This window comes from Mauremys reevesii, linkage group 1 (genome assembly GCF_016161935.1).
Source record: "Mauremys reevesii isolate NIE-2019 linkage group 1, ASM1616193v1, whole genome shotgun sequence".
In the NCBI taxonomy this organism is placed as follows: Eukaryota; Metazoa; Chordata; order Testudines; family Geoemydidae; genus Mauremys; species Mauremys reevesii.
Window position 1 is genome coordinate 262,326,087 of NC_052623.1, and position 21,046 is coordinate 262,347,132.

The 21,046-nt window shown below is 38.6% G+C and overlaps 1 protein-coding gene across 3 annotated transcripts in view; it reads left to right on the forward strand.

Annotated features, from left to right (window-relative positions):
* The window catches only part of WASHC4 (WASH complex subunit 4), a 60,174-nt gene that overhangs the window by 10,946 nt on the left and 28,182 nt on the right, over nucleotides 1-21,046 (forward strand). For all 3 annotated transcript variants that reach the window (XR_005583722.1, XM_039484971.1, XM_039484981.1), the window contains exons 7-18: nucleotides 3,937-4,019; nucleotides 5,925-5,967; nucleotides 6,417-6,520; nucleotides 8,498-8,618; nucleotides 10,905-11,028; nucleotides 11,142-11,269; nucleotides 12,125-12,285; nucleotides 14,523-14,649; nucleotides 16,101-16,226; nucleotides 16,748-16,855; nucleotides 19,820-19,966; nucleotides 20,134-20,213. Coding sequence is in view for 2 of the 3 variants with exons in the window: in XM_039484971.1 (XP_039340905.1) it covers nucleotides 3,937-4,019; nucleotides 5,925-5,967; nucleotides 6,417-6,520; nucleotides 8,498-8,618; nucleotides 10,905-11,028; nucleotides 11,142-11,269; nucleotides 12,125-12,285; nucleotides 14,523-14,649; nucleotides 16,101-16,226; nucleotides 16,748-16,855; nucleotides 19,820-19,966; nucleotides 20,134-20,213 (1,352 nt within the window). In the remaining variant the exon portion in view is untranslated. The remainder of the gene's footprint in view (nucleotides 1-3,936; nucleotides 4,020-5,924; nucleotides 5,968-6,416; nucleotides 6,521-8,497; nucleotides 8,619-10,904; nucleotides 11,029-11,141; nucleotides 11,270-12,124; nucleotides 12,286-14,522; nucleotides 14,650-16,100; nucleotides 16,227-16,747; nucleotides 16,856-19,819; nucleotides 19,967-20,133; nucleotides 20,214-21,046) is intronic.

Here is a 21,046-nt window from a genome sequence, read left to right on the forward strand (position 1 = left end):
GTTAGGTGCAGTTTGTTCACTATTATGTTTCTGCTGTTTCAAGCACTGTAAGCCCAGTGTGAGAAGTCTAAAAGATTTTCAGATTCAGTGCCCAAATAAACTAGTTTTCCTAAACAGACTTCAACAGGAAAAAAATTAGTGGGACTCTGTCATTTTATGTTAAAGGTCTAGCATTCTGTTGCATGTTTCTGATGGTAAATTTTAGTTTGCCATTGAATAATATAAAAAGTGGTAGTGCTAGCATGGAATAAACCATTTGTTTGTTCATCTTCCTTCACCTCATAGAGTGAGGTAAGATTAAAACAAGTGATTTTAAAAAAAATTGTTGATGCCTCAAAAAAAAAAATTCTGGGGAATAACATGCCTTTTAGGAACAATTGTGCTCATTACCAAGGACATTTGAATGAAAACAGGATATTTGTTTCTGAGGATTTCCTTTGTTCTTGGTGTTCATTCTACACTAGAAGTTATAAATCTTTTTCTGGCATGATGTCCATAGCAAGTGATTGTGCAATCACAAACAGGATCCTGTTATGAAAAATGTACTTGTAGTAAAAAATGAAAAATATATACTGTTTAAGCAAAACTGTGTCTAGAAAATGTAATTTCAGTCTTCATTAAACAGGACTTTATTTACTGTCTTGTAAATATCGCGTATCAGATTCTTAGTGGTCCCCTTTAGTAGACCAAATACCAGAGGAAAATGCTTGCTAAGCTCTCCTGCATGCAGTTGCTAATACCTCTGCCTTGTCCACTTTCTGTCTCTTGATCTTTCTCTCCAACCCAGCCATCAACTTTCTCTTTCACTTTTCACCTCCCAATTTCTCCTAATCGTCTGTTCAGAGGAGGAGATTTGTTGATGGCTCTGTGAGCCCATGCTACATGTGCTCCTGTGTCTCAGCTGAGAGTTCTGGGAGCCAGGAGGAAAGAGTGGCTGAGCAGGTGTTTGCTTACACTCCTGTATGTAAGATATCACCCCAGGACCATAGAGGGAAGGTTGAGGAGCTTTCAAATAACTGTATCTAATTCATGCTTTATGAGAATCTCTCCTTACTGAGCCTGTCCTGTTCCCACTCTGTGCTCCACTTTCTATTCCCCAGTAGGAATGGGCTGGTGGCAGTGTCTGCCATCTGAGAAACACTGACATAGTCAATGATGTGCAGAGCTGGCAGAGGAATCAGAAAATGCTGTTTTCGTATAGTGCTACATAAACATATTGGCTATTTGTTGTGGATTTGACAGTTCTTGGTATCCAGAGATTGTTTTCAACAGATGTAACAGCTAAATATTTACTGAGGTGATATTAAAGAGACAAACTATGATACTAATTTAGGAATACCTGCCAATGTTTCACTACCCTCTGCAGGATTAAACCACATAATGTTTAATATACTTAAAAGATTTTCAAAATCTGTCAGTTTGCAGCATAGTCTGTTGCTGACAATTGGATATGTGCCATGAAATTGGACTTTCTGCATTAAGGGTTTAAAGGGGCAATGTTAACTGGTTCTAGGCCTGAAATTTAGGTTCTGTTTTTAAAAACCTAGAAATCTGAAAGCCAAATACAGAAAGAATGTTTAAATGAAAATGAAGTTAAAACCCAAGCAACGTTTTTAAGCAAAGGAAAAGCAGAAAGTGAAACTGACCAGGCTGTTTGCATGTCCAACTGTAAACCAACTGCATTTATGATAAAAAAGCCAATTTAGATTTTTTTAACTCTTCCGTAGATTGATATAGTTTAAAGCCAGAAAGTACCAATAGGTCATCTAGTTTGACCTGAATACAACAGGCCATTACATTTCACCCAGTTATCCATGTATTGAGCCCAGTAACTTGTGTTTTAGCCAGACACATCTTCCAAAATGGCATCTAGTCTTGAGCTGAAAACTATCCACCGCTTCCCTTGGTAATTTGTTCTAATTGTTAATTACCTGCATTTTGAATCCCCCTCTCCCCATATTTCTAACTTGAATTTGTCTGGCTTCAGCCTCCAGCCATTGGTTCTTGTTATACCTGTCTCCATTAGATTAAAGAGCACTTTAGTACCTGGTATTTTCTCCACGTGAAGGTACTTATGCACTGTAATCAAGTCACCTCTCAATCTCCTTTTGACAAGCAAAACAGATTGAGCTGTTTAAATCTCACTGTAAAGCATTTTCTCCAGCCCTAGAGTCACTTTTGTGACTCTTTTCTGCCCGCTCTTCAGTTTTTCAACATCCTTTTTAAAATGTGGATATTTGAACTGGACACAGTATTCCAGTATTGGTCTCACCCATGCTGTATTAAAAAGGTAACAATCACTTCCTACTCCCAACTCCCCTGTTTATGCACCCAAGGATCACATTAGCCCTTTTCCTGCCACAAAGGACCCCAGATCATTTCAAAGTCACTGCTTTCCAGGATACAGTCCTCATTTTATAGCCATGGCCTGCATTCCTTGTACCTAGATGTATTTACTTTTGGCTGTATTGAAATGAACTGTGTTTGTATGGGGCTAGCTTACCAAGTGATTCAGATCGCTCTGTATGACTGTCCTGTCCTCATTATTTACCACTCCACCATTGATTCCAGTGTGTATCATCACTAGTGGAGATGTGCCAGATGACTTCATAATCCTATCCAGTCTTGCGGTTGCATTTCAAATGTTCACTCCTGTTCTTGTGTCCCTTGCTGAATTCTCTGTCCTCTCCACTTTCAGTTTTAAATCCAGCATGTCTGTAACTGTAGCTGTTTATCTGTAATCTGTCTGATTGGTGGCTTAAGCTTGGCATGGCTTCAAAGAGAGCAGTGGTTTTCAAACTTTAGGCTGCGTACCTCTTTCCAAATAATGTAGTCTACTACACATCCCCATCTGAGATAGACAGAGGCGACGCACGGAGGGACATGCGGAGTCACGTGCCCCCCCCAGATTTCTGCTTTCCATTTAGCAACAGCTTCTAGAGGTTTTTAAACTGTGGGGTGCGCCTCCCTAGGTGGACATGGAGGAATGTTTGGGGTGGGGGTAAGTGGCGACGCTAGGTGGCTCAGGCCAGCTCTGCATGGCGGGGCTCAGGGAGGGTGCACCACCTCCACCTCTAACTCACCTCAGTGGGCCACCCAGCCTGTTACAACCAAAAATTCTAATTCAAAGGGTGGCCTCAGTGCTGAGTAACAATTTTGGGTGTCCCCCCCGGCCAATCCAGACAGGCTGGGTGGCCCTGCTGAGGTGAGTAGGGAGTGGAGGTGACACTCTCTCCCCGAGTACCCCTAGGGGAGTGCACCCCAGAGTTTGAAAACCCCTGTACTAAATAAAATGCATTGTCTGCCATTACAGAATTTTTCTCGCGTACCCCTTGACAAGAGCTCGCGTACCTTTAGGGATACACGTAACCCAGTTTGAAAACCACTGGGCTAGAGCATGCTTTTGTCATGGAGTTCATAGAAAGCGGTGGTGCTTACACACACTGCCTGAGGGAGGGTTGTAGGGGGGCCTTGTGCCTTAGAATCATAATGCCTTCTAGGGCTCTTTGTTTGGGGTGGAGTGTAACTTATTACATCCCTTTTAAAGGTGTACTATACTCCCCCAAGCAACCAGCCAGCTCTTGGCCATTGCATGGGTGAGGTGGAGCAAAGCCGTGCCCAGTGTCTGCATATTTATTCCAGGAGGAAGCATCTGAGTGAAGCTCCCCTGAGGGAGGACTGTGGTTCTAGCTAGCCCTATTGCTGGCCATTCAATAAGGAGAAGGATTCTTACTCCCTCTTATGCCTCTGTGTAGCTTCATTAACCCTAAATCCTAAAGAAACATGCTTCAGGAAATGTGCCTGACTTCCTGTCCAGGCTGCAGTTGTGAGCAGCCTCAGACTGGAATTAGGAAGTTAAACTTGGGGTTCTGGTTGCATGATTGTTGTTCACTGTCTTGGAAATAATACCAACGTATGCAAAATTTGTCATTTCAGGAGCTGTCTTGTTTTGTTACACGGTGCTATGAAGTGGTGATGAATGTAATTCATCAGCTGGCTGTTCTCTATACCAGCAACAAGTAATTATTGGCAGAAATGCTATATCCCCTTTTTATTATTAAACAAAGTGCAAGATGTTATGATCTCCCTAAAGCATGGTAAACATTGTAATACTCTGGTAAGAAAATGTGGAGAGTGGTTTTTAATGCAGTCTTATGTGCCCACATAAGCTACTTTTAAAAAGGATTTTATTTATTAAAAGAATCATAGTCTGCTTTAAGTGCCTTTTTGTGATGAGATGCAAGAATGTCTTTTAAGCTAAAAGGCATATTTCAGGAGAGCTGTCTCTTTTCAGAAGGAACAAATCTTGATGCTAATGTGGCTGACCTTTATATCCTCTAATTATTGGACTTAGTCCCTGCCCTACTGGCAGGAGGAATGGATGTCTTATGTTAGCTGAGAGATGCTGTGGAGATACCAGTCTAACATTTTGAAGAAATGGTAAAATCAAATAGCTTCAGAAGCTTAAAAATATTAGGTCACATTATTTAATTTTAATATTATAAATGTGTGATCATAATATGTACTTGAGCAAACTTGATCAGATTTTTATTTAAACATTAGTATCATAGGTATTGTCTTGAGTATGGCTTTATTGCTTTGTATGCCAATTTGACAGTAATGATGTCTTGGTATATGGGAGGCAGTGTCTTACATCAGAGGGTCTTGGGTATTTACTTTGTCTTTGGTTTCATCTGTAGGATTTAGAACTTATGTTTTCAGGTGGAGACGCTATAATTGCTAATTAGTCTTAGTTATTCATTTTTATATTGTCAATTTTAGTGTACATCACTTGAGAGACTAAGGGCATGGTTTTCAGACATGAAACTCCAGTTGAAGTGAGTGGGAGCGGTGGATGCTTGACACCTCTGAAACTCAAGTCAATTTGTATATCTGGTCTCAATGTACTAGCAACACTCCTAGGCTAAAGTCACATGGGAAGCATATTTAGACTGAATCTTTGCAGTTTATAAATTTTTAAAAAATCATGCAGTTTATAAAATGGCTGAAAAAAGTATACATACAACACAGGCTATTGAAGGGGACATGCACTCTCCATGATATGTGCATAACTTCTATTGTGAGTCAGTACTATAAATGAGTTGGTACTAAATCAGTGCAATGTTACTATGGTAGGGGCCACTGTACTACTGGAGCTGTTGTCTTACAAATCGGATGTAAAATAAAAGAATGGGACTTGGTCGTTGAAAGACCTCATGATGTCTTAGAGTTAGGGATGTGAATGCTAGAGCTTTGGCCATATTCTAAATAGGTTAATTCATTCTGCCTAAGTTTTCTCTGCTGTTTTAATTGGTTATGGTATTCTTCTACCAAGGCTGCTATTTAACAGAACTTTGCATCTCTACACAGCTGCTCTGTTTCAGTGGTGAATGAAGTAAAGCTGGGTGTCTAGCTTGCTTATCAGTTGGTTAAGTTTGTAAAGTGTTTTGGGACCTTTGGGATGAGACATTATAAAAATGCTAATTATTAATGTCACTGGGACTTAATACACATGTGCAACAGACTAGACCTACAATTTAACAAACCGATGGTTCATTATGATTTGGAAAATGTTATCAACCTGATTTAGTTGGGGATTGGTCCTGCTTTGAGCAGGGACTAGATGGACCTCCTGAGGTCCCTTCCAACCCTGATATTCTATGATTCTATGATATTGTTACATTGGTTGTCAAAACCAATTTTTAATATGCATTTTTATTATGTGTTGGACTATATTTTTCATTACTGATGAATCAGTTTCATTACTGATAACAATTACCACAATGACTTTCTTGAAGTAAAATATGCAAGAAAAACTGTTAAGGGACTGATACCTCTAACAACAATTAAAATGTGCAAAATAAATAAGTTCTAGCTAATAATGGAAAAAATAAGATATTGTTTTGTTTCCTTATCTATTGCAGGAATGCACCTAAAATTATAGAGACATCAGGAGTTCATTTTCAGGTGAGATGATTTAAAGCAACACTGGTTTAGAGGATTTTAATTTTTTTTTAGTTTTATAAATAAATCTGAAAGATTTCTAAGTTTTCTTGTGTGAGAGAGGAGAAAAATGAATTAAAGCATCATTTTCAATGTGTGTTGGAATCCTACTCTCAGGACAGAGTTGTCTAGTCACTGTTTCTTCTTATTATATGGAAATGGTCATTACATCCAGATATGGCAAATGCTAACTTTCTTAGATCAAAAGTGGATGGGACTTGTGTTTCTGTGTCACAAACACTTTTTGAGAATCCTACCTTCATTGGCAAGACAGGTCAGCTAGTTTGAGTGGCACCTCCATGTTAACTGTAACATTCCTTCTCTGTAGTGAAAGAACACTAAAAAACACTAAAAATAAATCTTTGTTTGCATTGCATGATACCATTGAGTAACTACTAGAACTTCTTTACCAGACTATGTATGAGCATCTAGGGGAGCTGCTGACAGTCTTACTCACGCTGGATGAAATAGTTGACAATCATGCCACTCTGAAAGACCACTGGACCATGTACAAAAGGTATGCAAGTGGAGCCTTACACATATTCCCACAGTGTAAATATTAAAAACAGGTGGATAAATTTTGGTCTAAAGAAAATGAATTTGAAAGCCCTAGTATTTGCTAAACTTCTAGGGCTTGAGCCTGTGTCAATGAGAGTTGCCACTGACTTCAGTGGGAGCAGAGTTGGGTCTTCATTGTGTCATCTTACTGGCGCAAGAAAAAAAATGTACAGTGCCAGATCGAAACTCCTACAAACTTAGCCTGTTACTTGGGCTGCTGATACAACCTTGAGTAGAAGGGTAATGGCTGCTGATGTTTGAGAGAGAATGTATTTGATAAGAAATCTTATCTTAAAGGGAAGTGTGAACTGTGGCTAAAACTACAGTATCCTGTCACCCTTACAGGGCTACTCTCAAGTGGACTTGAATAGAAATATTTGCTTAAGTAAGGGTTGCAGGATCAAGTGCTGTGCGATATTACTGTAGTGCAAAATCAGTTGAGATCATAGAAATCTTCCAGTAGGGATGGAGTATTCTTCTGCAATTTGCCTATGCTGACACCGTGACCTTTAAATTATTAGTTTGTGAAGGGCAGACACGGATTCTGTTAGGGATATGTTAGTGCTGGGGCCTACATGACTCTGGGGCCTGCGACTCCAGACAGCAACAAGGCAACACAAGGAGTCCAAGGAATTTACACATTAAGTATGTTTTCTAATGCTCTCTACTGGATAACACAGTGTGACACAGCAGGTATTAAGGCCTTTCTTCATTCTTGACCAAAACACTGGTGAAGCCAAAATCAGAGAGCCTCATTATATTTGCAAGCAGGTTTCTCAGACACTTGTTTTCCATTAATAACTGCATTACTAGACTTGTTGCTGGAGGTTGAAGCAGCTACTCTGTGTAAAAATGAATGCATTGTGCCTCTTATCACAAATAAGAGAGAGGAATTCACTGTTAAGCAAATGAGGCCACGACTTAGGAAGGCCCTCTGTGCTGATACTAGGGCAGCATGGAGTCAGTGACTTACTATGATTCTTTATCCTTGAATGCCAACAGGGTACTCAAGGTGGCATAAAAGAAGATATGGGCACTGCCTTAAGGAGCTTACAAGCCACTGCAGATTCGCATCTCAGAAAAGCCTACTACAGGCTCTTATCAGCTCGAGCAGAGAGGATGCTCTGTTGATGAGGCTGTTGATAAGGATCTTCTGCATTCAAGTCCCTCAGCTGGGTGCTTCCACAGCTGGATGGTGCAAATGGCCAAATTGGCATCTGCACAGCCACCTCCACATGGGCAATATCTCTGGACCTGCTCCACAAATGGTGCACCAGGAGGCAGCTGTTTTGATCTACAGAATGGCACCCTCTGCACATGCTGTACATGTGAGGTTGTGCTGTGCAGAGGGTGCCATTCTGTAGATCAAAAGGGCGGCTTCCTGGTGCAGAATTTGTGGAGCAGGTCTGGACAGGTTTAGGGGCAGACAGCATCGTCTCGCAGGCTGAATCTGGCCTGTTGGACCCGGAACCCCATCTGCTGATGGCGCAACCCATTTAGGGTCATGACTCACAGTTTGCAACCTATGTGTTAGTGACTCTAGACTCTTAGGATACATCTATACTGCAGCTGGGAGTGTGCTTCCCAGTGCAGGTAGGCAGACATGCTAGCATGCTAGCTTTAATGGAGTTAACAATAGCAGTGCAGCCCGGGGTAGCATGGTTGGCGGCTCAGGGGTAGTCACCCAAGTATATACTCAGGGAGTCGGGGCAGGTTTGAACTCAGGTGGCTAGCCCAAGCTACCCCGGGCTATACTGCAATTTGTAGCACGCCAGCTTGAGCAGAGCTAACTCGTGTCTGCCTACCTGTGCTGGGAAGCACTCTCTGCTGCAGTGTAGATATTCCCTTAGAATGGAGGACTCCTTGAAACAAGTATAAGATGCGATACAAACGGTGTTGTTTTGTTTTAATTGGATTGTGTATGTTCTTTCTCAAGACTACTAAAATCTGTCCATCACAACCCTTCAAAGTTTGGTATTCAGGAAGATAAACTGAAGCCATTTGAGAAGTTGTTATTGAAACTGGAAGGCCAGTTACTCGATGGGATGATATTCCAGGTAAATAAATTTAGATTAACACACATTCCATGGTACTGTAGGGAAACTGTATCCTAGGAACTTATATTTTAAAATGTTGTATAATAGGATATTGATCTTCTGTAAGTGCTTTGATTTTCTTTAAACTGGATATGATTTAACTTTAGATATTTTCCTGACAGCTACAATATTTCTGATTTTGAAAGTATTTGTTAAAACATGAATCATACCCCTTAATCATCACCAGGCTTGTACCTATGACAAAATAACTTGTGGCTAAAAGGTAATTGCACCTTTCTTGTTCAGCCCAGAAATGTGCAAGTCCATAGCTTGCCATGGAGAAAAACCTGAAACATGTTTGAAAATACAGTTTAAATACATATTGTTTACAAGCCTGCTGGTATCTGTCTTACTGAAAAGTGATTGAATTTGTGACAATGATTTATGCTTTTAGCCGTATTTATGGTATTGACAGAGCATAGGGAAAATTGTGTGTTGATCAAACTAGTTGGCGCACTGAACAGTAAATTATGAAGTCACAAAACAGTGCCAATAAAGAGCCCAGACCTGCACTTCTGTTGTAGTCACCGGGAGTTTTTTCTGAGTAAGAAATGCCATACTGCAATCAGGTTTGTAACAAGAATTTCATTGATGTGGACACAGTGGAAAAATGAAAACAGACACATGCATGGAATTAAGTGACAGGTCGCAACTTTTATTAAACTTTAACACAAGTTTGGGGTGCTACCTGCCCATCACCTACACTCTCCTATACCAGGCATTTAATTGGTTCCAGTGTGGCAGTTACAGGGCTTCTAATCATATAACCCATTATGCTGGGTAACACTCTTGAGTCTATCCCCCAGGATTCTGCTCTGAGTCCAAGCACCCTCCCCCTTTCAGGTGCAGCAGGATGGGGACCATGAAGACCACACGGTCTCCATTTATCACATGAGCTTAAGGCCCATCACCAAAATCCCAGGTCTGTTACCTCTGGGAACCATTCATTGTATTCTCTCAACTGTACTGGAAACCAGCTTCAAGTTGCAACAAGTAAACAGCACCACCCAGTACCTCAGTTAGGTATCATGCGCGTTCCTACTTAACCCCCTGTGGCTTGCAGGTGCGGCGAGCCAGGCACAAAACTCCCTGGTCCTCCACCAATTGGCCCTTGGGAGGAAAAGTTCCTTCCTTTTCTCCTAAACAGGCAGTTGGCTAGACCTACAGCATCAATCCGGCTGAGTTCCCATCCCTCGTTTGGGTGGGTAGGGTGGGCTGCTGGCATGGAGATCTTTGTTTTAGGTAAAATCTCTCGTAAACTTTAAATATGGAAATTAAAGGGGCTCAGATGGTGGGAATCAGTGTAGCTGCATTGTCTCAGTGGAACTATGCTGAAATACACTATACTGAGGCTCTGGCCCTTAATACTTAAATTTGAAATTTGAAATTGTAAACAAGCATTGAAACAAGACAGACATTTTGCGTTATGTTACTTTTAGGTCTTTTCTAATTGTTATATCCTAATTAATGTCAGTCCTCTCCTCCTATGAATAACCTCCTAGATGCTAATTATGAGTACACTTTATTGTCAAACATAGTGCAGTTTATTCAGCAAGAAATGCTTCTTTCTTCATGTAATCTATTGCCAGCTATCTAAGAAGAATTTTCCATTATAATTCTCTCCGATGTCACATTTACACAAAGACTTTATTGTATGTTTAATTTGGATGGCTCAATGGGAATTTGTCTGGTATGCAAGCAAGACAGCTTTCTTCCTCCTTGATCAGAACAAAGAACGTGAAGAAAATATTAAAACAAAATTATAAAACTAGTAAATATTTTCCAATATATCCACCAACATACTTTTACTCTTTCCTTACTAAGGTTACAATATCATGTCTGTCCTGTTGTTGAACATTTCAGCTTCATGATTCACATCCTAAAAACAAATGAGGCAATACCCTTGATCAGCCAAGAGCTTTTTAGTAATGTATTTTATTCCAGAAATGCATATAGTCTCCCATAACTGAGTTGTCTGAGTGCCTTACATAAGCAAAACCAATCAATAACAAAACATAAAGCCCACATTCTTGCTAAAAAAAAAAATTCTTATCCCCTAATACTAAAATTCATTCAGTGTAATGAACCAGACAAAACACATTTGAACATTGACTTCAGCTGTGTTTTAAATTGAAACTGTGACTTTACAGATTCATGCTATGAGACAACCTATTTCCAATAACAATATTCATTGGATGCCCAGACTTCATGGATTTAGCATTGTAAATGAGTCTTGTTTTCTTTCAGGCCTGTATAGAACAACAGTTTGACTCTCTCAATGGAGGAGTGGCTGTCTCGAAGAATAGCACTTTTGCCGAAGAGTTTGCACATAGTATTCGCACAATTTTTGCAAATGTTGAAGCTAAACTTGGTAATTCAAGATGTGCTTTTTTTCATGCAGACTTCATTGTTTGTAAAAGTTTTTATATTGTTTGTCTAGAAACAGATTTCAAAAATATTTTCTTCTGTATGTATTTATACAAGGTGAACCCTCAGAAATTGACCAGAGAGATAAGTACGTAGGAATTTGTGGTCTCTTTGTACTGCATTTTCAGATTTTTCGGACAGTAGACAAGAAATTTTACAAATCGTTACTGGACATTGGCAAAAAGGTGAAGATTTTGCTGTTTCCTTTTAATAATTTTAAAAATATATTAAAAGCAAAATGAAATTAAGTATATTTTAGTTTTTATTAAAATGCAGTATGGTTAGGTTTTTCAAAAGTAAAACATAATTATTCTGAGTACAAAAGGAGGTTGTATTTATCTCATCTCTATTTCTTTGCTATCAGTATTTGATGTATCAGCTTTAATTTTATTCTAACTTTTTAAAAGCTTAATTTTGGATAAGTTAATTTATTTACTCTCTATGGTTTTAGATTGGGTTACAAGCTTGGCTGAGTTAGAAAAGTGAAAAGTTTTGATTTTATTAAAGATAGTTAATGTTCTTGAGAGAAAATATTTTTTATTGTGGTTTCGGTATGTGTATTTTTTCTAGTACATTAGGGGATTGAGGAATGACTTTGTACCTTAACACTTTGGCCGTAAGATGTTACCATTTCCTGGCATTAGTGGAAAATGAAAAATCTTGACTACAGTAGAATTTATTGTAGCTCATTCAAAATACATGAACACATGAGCAGTGCATGGCTTAACACACCTGAGAAACATTTACAATAATAATTCTGCATATTGATGTAAATATATGCTTTTCAGGGCAGGACCTTTTTTTTTCCACATAGCACTTGTGCTGCATACAAGGAATATTTGATTAATACTTTTAAAGTTTTGCACGCTTTCTGACATATAATAAATAGTTCAAGTAAAAAGGTTCTGAGCTTGTGGGAGGTGGTATAATGTTGATTTTTAGATTTTTGTAACTGGAATAAATTTCATGTCAATCATAATTATTAGGAATTGCTACCCCGTTTGTTTGATTTTGATTTTTCTTCTCTTTTGGTGCTCTAGGTGCCAGCCATCACATTAACTGCTAATATTATTTGGTTTGCTGATAACTTTCTGATCCAGAAAATGCCAGCTGCTGCCAAACTTTTGGATAGGAGAAGCCATCATGCGATTAAAACTCAAAGGGAGAATTTTCTACAGCAGAAGGCTCAGTTACTTACCAAGTAGGTTTTATAAAGGACTGCACCTTTTCAGATACTGCTTATTATCATTAACAAACTTAGAAGAACATAGATGAACATGATATATTGGGGAAAAGTCAACATGCCTTTTGCAAAGGGAAATCATCCCTCAGTCTGTTAGAATTCTTTGAGGGTTTCAATAAGCAGGTGGGCAGGGAGATCCACTTGATAATAGTGTACTTGGACTTTCAGAAAGCCTTTTACAAGGTCCCACATCAAACACTCTTAAGCAAAGTAAGCAGTCATGGGATAGGAGGGAAGGTCCTCTCATGGATCCGTAACTAGTTAAAGGATAGGAAACAAAGTATAGGAATAAACAGTCAATTTTCGCAATGGAGAGAGGTGAAATAGCAGGGTCCCCCAAGGATCTGTACTGGGACCAATGCTATACAACATATTCATAAAAGAGCTGGAAAAGGGGGTAAACAAGTGGCAAAGTTTTCAGACAATACAAAACGACTCGATAGTTAAGTCCAAATCTGTCTGTGAAGAGTTGCAATGGGATCTCACAAAACTAGGTGACTGGGCAACAAAATGGCAGATGAAATTCAATGTTGATAAATGCAAAATGTAATGCACTTTGGAAAAATTAATTCCAGTGATACATACAAAATGATGGGCTCCAAATTAGCTGTTACTACGCAAGAAAGATCTTCGAGTCACTGTGGATACTTCTCTGAAAATATCTGCTCAATGGTCAGCACCAGTCAAAAAAAAAGTTAACAGAATTTTAGGAACTATTAGGAAAGGAATTAGATAATATCATAATGCCACTGTATAAATCCATTGTATGTTCACACCTTGAATACGGTGTCCAGTTCTGGTCACTCCATCTCAAAAAAGATATAATATTGAGAATGGTACGGAGAAGGGCAACAAAACTGATTAGGGGTATGGAACAGCTTCCGTATGAGGAGAAATGATTAAAAAGACTGGGACTGTTCAGTTTAGAAAAGAGATAATTAAGGGGGGAATATGATAGAGGTCTATAAAATTATGAATGGCATGGAGGAAGTGAATAGGGAAAGTAATATATATATATTTTTTTATTGGACCCACTGCTGTTGGTGAGAGAGACAAGCTTTTGAGCCTACACAGAGCTCTTCATCAGGTCTGGGAAACGTACTCAGGGTGTCCTCTCAGTTGTGATGCACTGAGTACATTTCCCAGACCTGAAGAAGAGCTCTGTGTAAGCTCAAAAGCTTGAGTCTCTCCCCTACAGAAGTTGGTCCAATAAAATATATTACCTCACCCACCTTGTTTCTCTAATACCCTGGGACCAACATGGCTACACCACCACTGGATACATAGGGGAAGTGTTACTTAATCCTTCACATAATGCAAGAACCATGGTCACCCAGTGAAATTAATAGGCAGCAGGTTTAAAACAAACATAAGGATGTACTTCATACAATGCACAGTCAACCTGTGGAACTCCTTGCCTGTGGATGTTGTGAAGGCCAAAAGTGTAACTGGGTTCAAAAAAGAACTAAATCATGGAGGACATGTCCATCAATGACTATTAACCAAGATGGTCAGAGATGCAACCACATACTCTGGGTGTTCTTAAACCTCTGACTGCCAGAAACTGGGAGTGGATGAAAGAAGATGGGTCATTTGATAATTGTCCTGTTCTGATCATTCCCCCTGAAGCATCTGGCACTGGCTACTGTTGGAAGACAGGATACCGGGCCAGTTGGACCATTGGTCTGACCCAGTGTAGCCATTCTTATGTTCTTAACTTTTAATGAATTTTTAATAATACCCAGTGTAATCAGTATATCCATCCTCTACAACTACAGTATTTAAAACAAAATGTAGTGCATCTGAGTGGGCTATTCATTCAAGGTATTAACAATGAGATCTTATGCAACATGGCCTTCTGTTAAGAAAATTGGAGGACTGAAATACCAGGAGATCTAAGTTTTAATTCTGACTCTGACTTGGATTCATTGTTCGAGCTTGTGCACGTCTCTTAACTTCTGTTTCTTAGTTACCCCACTTGTCACATGCAGGCTAATACTTACCTTATGGAGCATTTAAGGTTGTGTTTGAGGCACTCTAGTACCCATTGCAAAGGGAGCAAAGTATTGCATTTGGAGACTGAATATTCCTATGCATTTTCCTTGAGAGGGACTAGCCATCGATGCTTGGTATGGAAAAGGGGAAACGGCATTCAGCTGCTCTCTGGAGTGAGTAACCTATTTTTCTTTCTCCAGAGAGATGCAGTCATATTATGTCTTTGTGAGCTCATGGATGACAAAAATGGAATCTATCTTGTCTAAGGAACAGCGGATGGATAAGTTTTCTGAAGACCTTTCTAACAGATGTAATGTCTTTATACAGGTGGGTTATTTCTTACTATGCTGCTAGCTGAATTATACGTAGTGTATTTGTGCTGCTTTTTGCACTAGGGACTGGGTGATTAGAAGGAAGCTAGTGAGTATTGAAAACGAATCATAGAAGTTATGTGGTCGTCTCGGCATTCCCTTGCAAATGCAGGGTTTTCCCCTGCAATATGTTCTCAGATGTGTTGTCCAGTCTAGTTCTTAATAGAACTAGAATGGTATAGAATAGAATGGTAGAAATGGGGCTTTCTGGGAAGTGAAAAAAGTAATATGTCTGACTGGATCTTCATGGGCTGAAGCTGGAATCTTTCCAGTGAAGCTTCAGTGATTTCCCAAGGTAGTTCCCATTTCCCAAGGTAGTTCCCATTTCCCATTCAAGTAGTCTTTCTCAAGTATACCGTCAATGCTGAGATGCTTACATTGGGGCGGGGATGGGGGTCTAATTTAGTTGTATTTATCGTATTCTTATTTCTGGCAACAAGTTCCAGGCTATTGCCTAATTGTGTTGCATTCAACGACAGTGTTTTGGGATAATCTCTTTAGCATCTGATGCAGTTAATTTTCTTTTCTGGTGAGAGTGCATAGTTTTGCTGTATGTGTACATGATTTCTGCATTTATTTCTTGCACATTTTGTATGCAGCTTCCTGACAAAACATTGATTGAAAATAAATGCAAGTTTAATAGAGAATGTACAATAGACACACAACACTAGTGTCTTCCCCATTAATTTGTAGCAGCTTTGTCCTCACTTCTGCCTTTGTTGATGGATACTGCTAGTTCCAGGCTTCAGTATAAACTGAATTTTTTCCTTCTGAGCTCATAGTATACATGAAAAGTTTATTTTTTTATACTTAAACTCTCCTTAAAATGAGAACAAATAAAGAATTAAGAATCTGAAGGTATCCCAATGAGAGAATCTATTCTTCTCATTTTGAGTAGTTAGTTTTAATATGCTGTGATATTTTTCTCTATACCAAATTGAAAATTTCACCTTTAACTTGCTATATTTCTCCAAGTTTTTGCTGTATTCCATTTGAAAGTTGTGTTTTGAATACTTGGATGCTGTTCTGGACTTTCTGGATGTAGCCTAAATAGATGTAAAGAGTTTGGCACATTTTAATGTCTATGTTAGTGATATTCTTTGGGTTTTTTTCAGTTTTCCCTTTCTTTGTTTATTATGAAACTTGGATTTTTAAAGAAGTTGTAGAGCTTTACAATGACTTCATATCTTACTGATTTCACTTATCTCTTGGGAACTTTGCAACTGTTTTGCTCATCATAGTTCAATTTCTCCATCTTGATGCCTCTCTTGGTTGGATTTAGTGTGACCAAATAGCAAGTGTGAAAAGGCAGGAATTTATGTTCTGTATGGTAATAAAAACAATAGAGAATATTTACTTGTCTGGAATTACTGTGGAGATTCTTTTTCCCCCCCAATTTGTTTCTAGGGTTTTCTTTATGCTTACAGCCTTAGCACCATCATTAAAACCACAATGAATCTCTACATGTCAATGCAAAAACCTATGACCAAAACCTCAGTGAAAGCATTATGCAGACTTGTGGAACTTCTCAAGGTAGGTTATAGGATTAGCATTATGACTTCATCTAAGCATCATCATGCAGCTGCTGTGAGACACCACATGCAAAGAATGGAGTGATAGATGCGTCAAAGTGACTTCTAAAAGATTGGATGGGATGGAGGAGAGAAAGGGAAAATATATTTATGTAATTTCTAAACACCTCCACAGTTTGCTTTTTATCTCAATCCTATTTTTTTGCAGAGAAAGATGTTCACTGTTTTGAAGAGTATCTTTCAAAAGTTGAGCTGAAATAGAGAAAACACACAGGGCTAAGATTTTTAAAGAGAAATGGTTACCTCTAGTTAGTCTGAAAACCATATATGAACGCCTTAATAAGTGGCCTGATTTTTTGCAAAAGTTTTGGGTGTTCAGCATCTCCAGTTAATATAAAATACAAGGGTGATGAAGGGAAATCCTATATTGCCAGGTGGACAGTGTGGTTAGTATAGAAAGAAATTACTTAGATTGTCACTTCATAATTAATATGAACCACTGTGTTTTGGAACTGACTGCAGGCGATAGAACATACATTTTATAGAAGAAGTATGGTTGTGGCAGATTCTGTGACACACATAACTCAGCATCTCCAGCATCAGGCTCTTAACTCTATTTCTGTAGCCAAGGTACGTAATCCAAGTTTCAAGGTATGGAATCCTATGTCACCCTCAGTAGTTTTATTTAATCTCTCATTCCAAATAAAAATTATTCACCTGATTTGAAACTGTCTGTGGTCTCGCTCCACCCTGTCTATTATGATTTCTATTGCTGCTATTATTATTATAGCATTTAAGAACCCCAATCAAGAATCGGGACCCCATTGTTCTAGGCACTGTACTGACATGCAACAAAGATGATAATCTTGTTATGTCGCTCCTCTTTCTTCCCCCAGTGGCGCACACACACTCTACATTCTTCTATTCACTTGCTCCTCTTATCTTGGCCTTGTTCTGATCTTTTCCTGTGACTAGGGCTATCAAGCCATTAAAAAAATTAATCGCGATTAATCACGCTGTTAAACAATAATAGAATACCATTTATTTAAATATTTTTGGATGTTTCCTACATTTTCAAATATATTGATTTCAATTACAACGCAAAATACAAAAATGTACAGTGCTCACTTTTTATTTATTCTTTATGACAAGTATTTGCACTATAAAAAAACAAAATAGTATTTTTCAATTCACCTAATACAAATACAGTAGTACAATATCTTTATCATGAAAGTTGAACTTAGAAATGTAGAATTATGTACAAAACCCCCTGCATTTTACATTGTTTCATTGTTGCATTGTTTCAAAAATGAAACAATGTAAAATTTTAGAGCCTGCAAGTTCACTCAGTCCTATTTCTTGTTCAGCCAATCGCTCAGACAAACACGTTTGTTTACATTTGCAGGAGATAATGCTGCCCGCTTCTTGTAGGCTCTGAAGCTTTACATTGTTTTGTTTTTGAATGCAGTTATGTAACAAAATAAGAAATCTACTTTTGTAAGTTGCATTTTCACGACAGAGATTGCACTACAGTACTTGTATGAGGTGAATTGAAAAATACTATTTATTTGCCATTTGTACAGTGCAAATATTGGTAATCAAAAATATGTACACTTGGATTTCAATTACAACACAGAATACAGTATATATAAAAATGTAGAAAAACATCCAAAATATTTAATAAATTTCCATTGCTATTCTATTGTTTAACAGTATGATTAAAATTGCGATTAATCACGATTAATTTTTTTAATTGCAATTAATTATTTTAGTTAAACACATGGTGCAGTTTGTTCATTTAGCCTACCTATTCTTTGTTAGTTTATTACTTTACTGTTACTTTATTAAAGTGATTTGTGATGGTATGTATAAGGATGCAGACTGTTAGTTTTAGGGCTTCACATATACAGTACTTTCAATGATTACTATATAATGTTAAACTTCTTTGAAAGGAAAGGGTAGGACAAATGTAATGCTTATGGAAGTGCCAGTTGCCTGATATAAAATGTACACAGGTGTTGTGCAAGCTTCCCCAAAAGTGGGACTAATGCATCTCACTTGGAACACTTGCTGTCCTTGGATTTCTGAATTACGTTATGTGGGCAAAGGGAAAAATGGGATTTCACCTTAGCTCTCTGATGTGAAATGCTAGTAAATATGTTAACATAAGAACATGTTCTCTTGCAGCTGAACTCCAAAGGAAGATACATGCATGATGTAAATGGTGCTATTGGATTTTCCATTTCTCCTGTTTGTGCGCATAATTCTGCTCAGTGTTAAATACATTACATATTTAAACAGTAGATGTGCATATTTTTCAGATTCTTACTTAATATATGCAACAGAAACTTAGCTATAATCTAGCGCATCTCCTCTATCACATTTTGAGTATAAACAAAACATTTGTTTTAGTTTAATAAACAGATTGAACACATTTCAAAGGTATCACTGTTGAACAGAGAACTAGCAAACCTGTCTGAAACAATAAAGCTGTTATGAAAATTACACATGCTTTAAAAATGGGCAATACCCATATGATCAGATAATTGTTCTATAGTTTTTTTACAGCTTTAAATAAATTCCAAGTTTAAAAAATAGCAATATGATCCAAGCGCACTAAAATATTTGTATGTCAAACAGATACCTGGAGATTACCACCCCCCCCCTGAATGAATAGATTGATGTTTGTTTAATTCCCCTTTTAAAAGGTAAACAAAAGGCTCATATCAGTAAACAGCAGCATAAAGTCACTTACTGCAGGCCCTCTGTGGTACCTGCTAATCTGTTAATGTGCTTTTCCAAATTAATGCAGCATTAGGGTGTACCCTATGTATTCCGCAGCACAGCAGTTGTTTTGCTGCATGTACCTAGAGCATCTGACAGCACTGAAGGGGAAGAGTTTCAAGCTGAGGATATATCCTTATAACCAGAGAAGGAATTCTCTCCTATTGCAGCAAATCTTGCAGGGAGTCATACCTCTTCGGAATCAAATCCATACTCCTAAATATGAGCCTAGCTTCCTAACCAGTCACTGATCACGTTCCTACTGAAGTCCATTGCAAAAAATTCCACATACTGCAGTGGGAGCTCACTTTTGCAGTTGGTCCTTGCTATGTTTTTCCACTTACACAATATCATAGAAAAGTGCAGGTTGTCTTGGGGACTTTCTTCACATGTGCACTTACAGATTTGTGGTTTTTCAGCCCATAAAGTTGGGCATTGCTGAATTTCTTCCTAGTGAAAGAAAGCGCTCCTACAGGAACACTCGGGATGGTGTATACAACAGAAGTGATGTGTACATGCAAAGCTATGTGCACGCTTGCACAATGCTTGTTTACTGTATACCTGTCTTATGCCCGTGCTGAGTTATGTATATTTACCAGCACTTACAATAGAGAATCCAATTAAATTTGGGAGAGGAAGTATCTGGATTCACTTAGCTTGGTTCAAAAAGCCTAATTTATAAAATATTACTGGAAATGATGTGACAAGTGCCCAGATTTTCAAATAAAAGAATAGGCTGCTGCTTTTGATCTCTGATAAATTTTCCATGAATATGAAATGTGAGCTGCTATTTTTGTTTCTCCCATCAAGAAAAGAGTAATTTCCGACAAAAAATACAGTGAGCAGCGCCTGGATGTGCTCTCTGCTCTGGTATTGGCTGAGAATACCCTCAACGGGCCAAGTACAAAACAGAGGCGCCTTATTGTTTCCCTTGCACTGAGTGTGGGCACACAGATGGTAAGTGCAACTATTGCTCAAACCCTCACTACTGTGTGTTACCTTGTTAGCTGTAATAAACAGCTTTATCACTCAACTGTTGTGACAACTTCAAAAGTAATTGTTATTTTCCAGTTAAGTAATAAATGACTCTGCCCATTTTCCTCTGCTGTTTTTTTTCGTAACAGAAAACATTTAAAGATGAAGAGCTGCTTCCCCTCCAAGTAGTTATGAAGAAACTGGACTTAATCAGTGAACTTAAGGAGCGGTAAGCAGCACAAAAGGATGGGGGGGAGGGGAGAAAGCAGTGTTAGCTCGTGTGTTGAGATTTCATGATGCAGTTTATGAAATCTTGCAGGATGTTCTGTGTTCTACACTTAACCACATATAATTGACTGTTTTCATGTACATTGAAGACCAGGGTTGGCCAGCATGTGGGCCACAGAATTCTATAATGAAGTCTGTGGCTTCCCTAATCTTTAATAAGGAGGAGTAGCTTGCAGAAATGCAGGTCTTGTTGACTGGTGCACCCTGCTTTTTGTTTGATTTGACATGGACCATCACTTTTGGAACCTATGACCTCCTTGGTTTTTATACCTCCATATTAAATATTAGGTTTCCTGCAGTATGTTGCATTTTACATAAACACCTCCCTCCTAAGCTGCTATAAAGTGTAACTGGCTGTGAAATGTTTAGCAATGATTTTGTGCAAACACTGCTATACACATTTTATTCATAGAACCTTGATGGTCTGTGGACCTACCCATATACTTTCGGCATGTCATGTAAACTCCAGTAATGTAAATAAATTTGTACCATGACACTGTACCTTCCTAATGCATTATAAATTGTCAGCACTTTCTAGCTCAGTATCTACTACTAGTATCAGTGAGGAAGATGCTTGTCTGTATGTGGCTCAGCATTTTGGCACTGGTGTACAGAGCCGGCTCCAGGCACCAGCGAAGGAAGCAGGTGCTTGGGGCGGCCAATGGAAAAGGGCGGCACGTCCAGGTCTTCGGCAGCAGGCCCCTCGGTTCCTCTCTTCCTCTTTGAGCTGCTGCCAAAGAGGAAGAGAGGGAGCGAAGGACCCGCTGCTGAATT